The 3,289-nt window shown below is 52.1% G+C and overlaps 1 protein-coding gene across 1 annotated transcript in view; it reads right to left on the bottom strand.

Annotated features, from left to right (window-relative positions):
• Nucleotides 1-334: 334 nt before the first annotated feature.
• Nucleotides 335-3,289, bottom strand: part of LOC104521777 (fer-1-like protein 4) — a gene marked incomplete at its 3' end in the record, with an annotated part of 16,104 nt that continues 13,149 nt past the window's right edge. Inside the window, exons 19-20 of the mRNA XM_029083981.1 lie at nt 1,481-1,659; nt 335-420 (exon numbers count right to left, since the gene is read on the bottom strand). Of these exons, the coding sequence (XP_028939814.1) occupies nt 335-420; nt 1,481-1,659 (265 nt within the window). The remainder of the gene's footprint in view (nt 421-1,480; nt 1,660-3,289) is intronic.

Raw genomic sequence — 3,289 nt, 5'->3', positions numbered from 1 at the left:
TTGCTGAGGGTGCACTTGATCCCACTGTCAAACTAGCCAAGATAGAGCTAGATGAGGAGCTCTGATCTGGGTTTCTATCATCACCTTCATGTCCAGCCTTAGAGAGATTAACCAGGCTCTTCACAAACACTGAAGTGCTGAAGTGCTTATGCCCCATGCTGACACACCCAAGAGATCATCCCACAGCCAGAGCAGAAACAGAGAGGGCTGCATGTCAGGCTAGCACAGACCATCAGCCTGTGCAGGACTCCACAGCACATCCCACCAGGCACAGCGAGGGACACTGACCCTCCACACAGGCTGACTAGCCCAGCCCCGCTCCCATGGGTGCTACCTGACAGGTAGTCGTGGCTTGATATTGACAGGCGGTGGTGCGGGGACGTCATTTGGAAATATGTCAATCCACATGTGCAAGGAGCCCTGGTGAGAGAAGACAGTAGAAAGACTTCAAAAGACAGGACACCCTCCAGCTTTTCAAGGAGCAAAGGCTTGGTCCTGCAAGGAAAGCTCTCACCAAAAAGCCACTGCGTGGCTCTCTCCATCCCCAGCACTTCAGAGTGACACGTGACTGGATTTTAGACATGGAAAAAATGAAAACTATCAAAAATGGCTTATTTCCCTCCTCACCCTGCTCCCAAGAAAAACCATTTCAGCTGAAGTGAGCTTGTTTCCAAGGCAAATGTATCTCCCTGTCTTACCAAGAAGCGTACAACGATGCAATGCTTCAGCATAACCAAGAAAACTACAAAGTGATGGGTCTGACCCTCCCCTCCCCACGTGCATTTCCAACGCCCACCAAAGCCAGAGGGACTGCAGAGCTCTGCTTTGTTACAGTCTCCGGTGTCTGAGGGAACAGGAGATGTTCAGTGCAGCATATGGAAATGGCTGAGTTCAGATCACTGCACTGCATAAACTTGAGGAGGAATATTTCTCCTCCAGCCAGCAGTTACGTCGTGTCTCCAGGAAGAAGCCAAGGGGGCAGAAGGGGGCTCTTGCAGGGGAACAAAGCAGCAGTAACAAGGGACAAAGCAGAGGAAGAGGCAGGGATAGGCAAGGACACTCCCACCCACTGGGGTGCGTGGTGGCAGGGCTCAGAAGGCAGAGCAGGTCCCTTGCAGCCCTCACAGCATCCTCATCAGAGCAGTGCTACATGGCCTGAGGAGACAAGAAGGACTCTGAGCCACCAGCATTGTGACCACAACATCAATGGACAGAGGTTCCTTGAGGAAAGGGTGTCCAGCAGCACCATGAGAGGTCAGAGGGTGGATCTGAGCAAAGGACAGCCAAGGCCAACAGTCCTCACTTCATAGCAGGGCCAGCCATCCACAGACACAGCTCCAGTCACCCACTCAGGAAGGGGCAACGCATGGGATTCATGCCATGATGAGGAGACAAAAGGCCAACAGGGGACTGGGAAGCAACTGCCCCAAAAGTCCTTTTCCAGAGCAATGTCTTGGCTGGGCAAGGAAACATATCTCACCTGCACAAGCCCAGGGTTCTCCGGGTTATACAGGGACCGGATCTCCACATGTTCTGGTACCAGCTTGTACCCATATCCTGGCATCTCTTCCCAGTGCTGCAGGACGTACAAAGCCTTATGTTCATCATCCACTGACCAGTTCTCATCCACCACTCCCCTCTTGTTCCTCACAGAGGTCTCTGCAGCAGGACACAATTGGGAGAAGGTGAAGGCATCTAGCCAGCAAGAGCCACTTGAGGACGTTAGTCACAGGCAGAAGTAAGGGAAGATGATGGACTAGGCAAACAAGCACCTCCCCAGAAAAACAAAATGGGCAGAAGCAGGAGGACAAGGATGGAGGATGAGTTCAGTATGTTGCAGTGATGGGAAGACTGTAGGCAGGAAAACAAACAAGACAAGAAAAATAACAGGAAAAGGGCCTTGGAAAAAGGATCCAGGGGACACCGAGGAGGATGTGACTCTCTGAGGCAGTTTAAGTCCCCATGTCTCTGTACCAACAGATCCATGGATGAGAAGTTTTGTCCTAGAAGTGCTCCAGGAAAGCATCACTTGTCACTTGGCAGTGACACACAGCTGTGCTCTGTTAATTAACAGTCTGCGCTATTGACTCATTTGGCGCAGTGAAGCCAAGTGGCAGTTCAAGACCAAATCCTGTTGGTAGGGAGAAAAGCAGGAACCCATAGGTGAGGACACAATAACACCCCCCCACCCCTGGGTTTATGGAGAACATCTGCCCTTTGGAGATCAGTCTGAGACCAAAACCACCCCAAGCAGTCCCCGAGCACAGCAGAGGTTCATGGGCCACCAACTGCAGCCACGTTTGAACCAGAGATGGCTCTCAGGGGAACACCAGGAGAGCACCTCGTTTCACTCTTCCCAGCTGCCCAGTGAGCTGAGAAAAGGGGAAAATAGCTTTTGGAGTCTCCTTGCCCTCTCCTGAACAGGATTTCTTTCCCCATCATGACATAAGCCATAGAGGTCAGCAAAAAGCTGATGAACATCAGCACTGAAATAAGCAGAAGGTAAAGTTGGCCATACACGTTGGTCCCCCCTCTCTGGGCAGGTTGAGCACAGGATCATCCTTCCTACAGCCTATACAGCATTGTCTTGCAGGGCCACATCTGCTCCACCCTTTCCTCCAGGCTGGAGTCGATTGCACAGGTGTTGGCTACTGGAGGGAATGTGCACAGCAGGGACAGGCCTGTGCTCAGGGAATTTCTCCATCGCTGCTGGTGGAGGGCATGAACGGTTGCTGTGTATTCTTGGACATCCGTGGCCCTGGCTAAGAGTTTGTAATGCCAGTGAGCAGGAAAGAAAAACAGCGAAGGAGAAGCAGAAGCTGCCTGCAAGGAGCAAATCAACAGTAGTGAGGAGCAGTGGGGTGTCACCCAAGGCACCCAAAGCCACCAGAAGCTGAGAGCATCCCTGAAGGACAAAGCCAGCTAAAAACAGGAAAGAAGACTGAAAAAGCACCCCCTAAAAAAAAAACCCCAACCAACCAAACACGAAAGAATGTCAGTATCAGCTTTGTGTCAGTGTCAGCCACCAGAATAACTTACACCTTCTCTGGCTGCACAAGCCACCAAAGCCCCGTGCACATCACTGCCAAACAAGCGGGTTTACTTTGCTCCACCCACTGCCTGAGAAGCCACTTTGGGACTTAATGGTCTGGATCACATCTTCCCCCACTGCAACACCGTCATCCACTGAAACCAGGCCACTGAGCACTGAGGATGCTCCTCACAGTGACCCAGAAAGCTGGGCCATGCAGGGCACAGAGCTGGGGCAGCCAGCCTGGACACTTCAGGG

The sequence above is a fragment of the Antrostomus carolinensis genome, unplaced genomic scaffold (assembly GCF_000700745.2).
Source record: "Antrostomus carolinensis isolate BGI_N321 unplaced genomic scaffold, ASM70074v2 scaffold54062, whole genome shotgun sequence".
Taxonomy (NCBI): Eukaryota; Metazoa; Chordata; class Aves; order Caprimulgiformes; family Caprimulgidae; genus Antrostomus; species Antrostomus carolinensis.
Note: the sequence above shows the minus strand (reverse complement) of the source record. Positions and strands in the feature narration are given on the sequence as shown.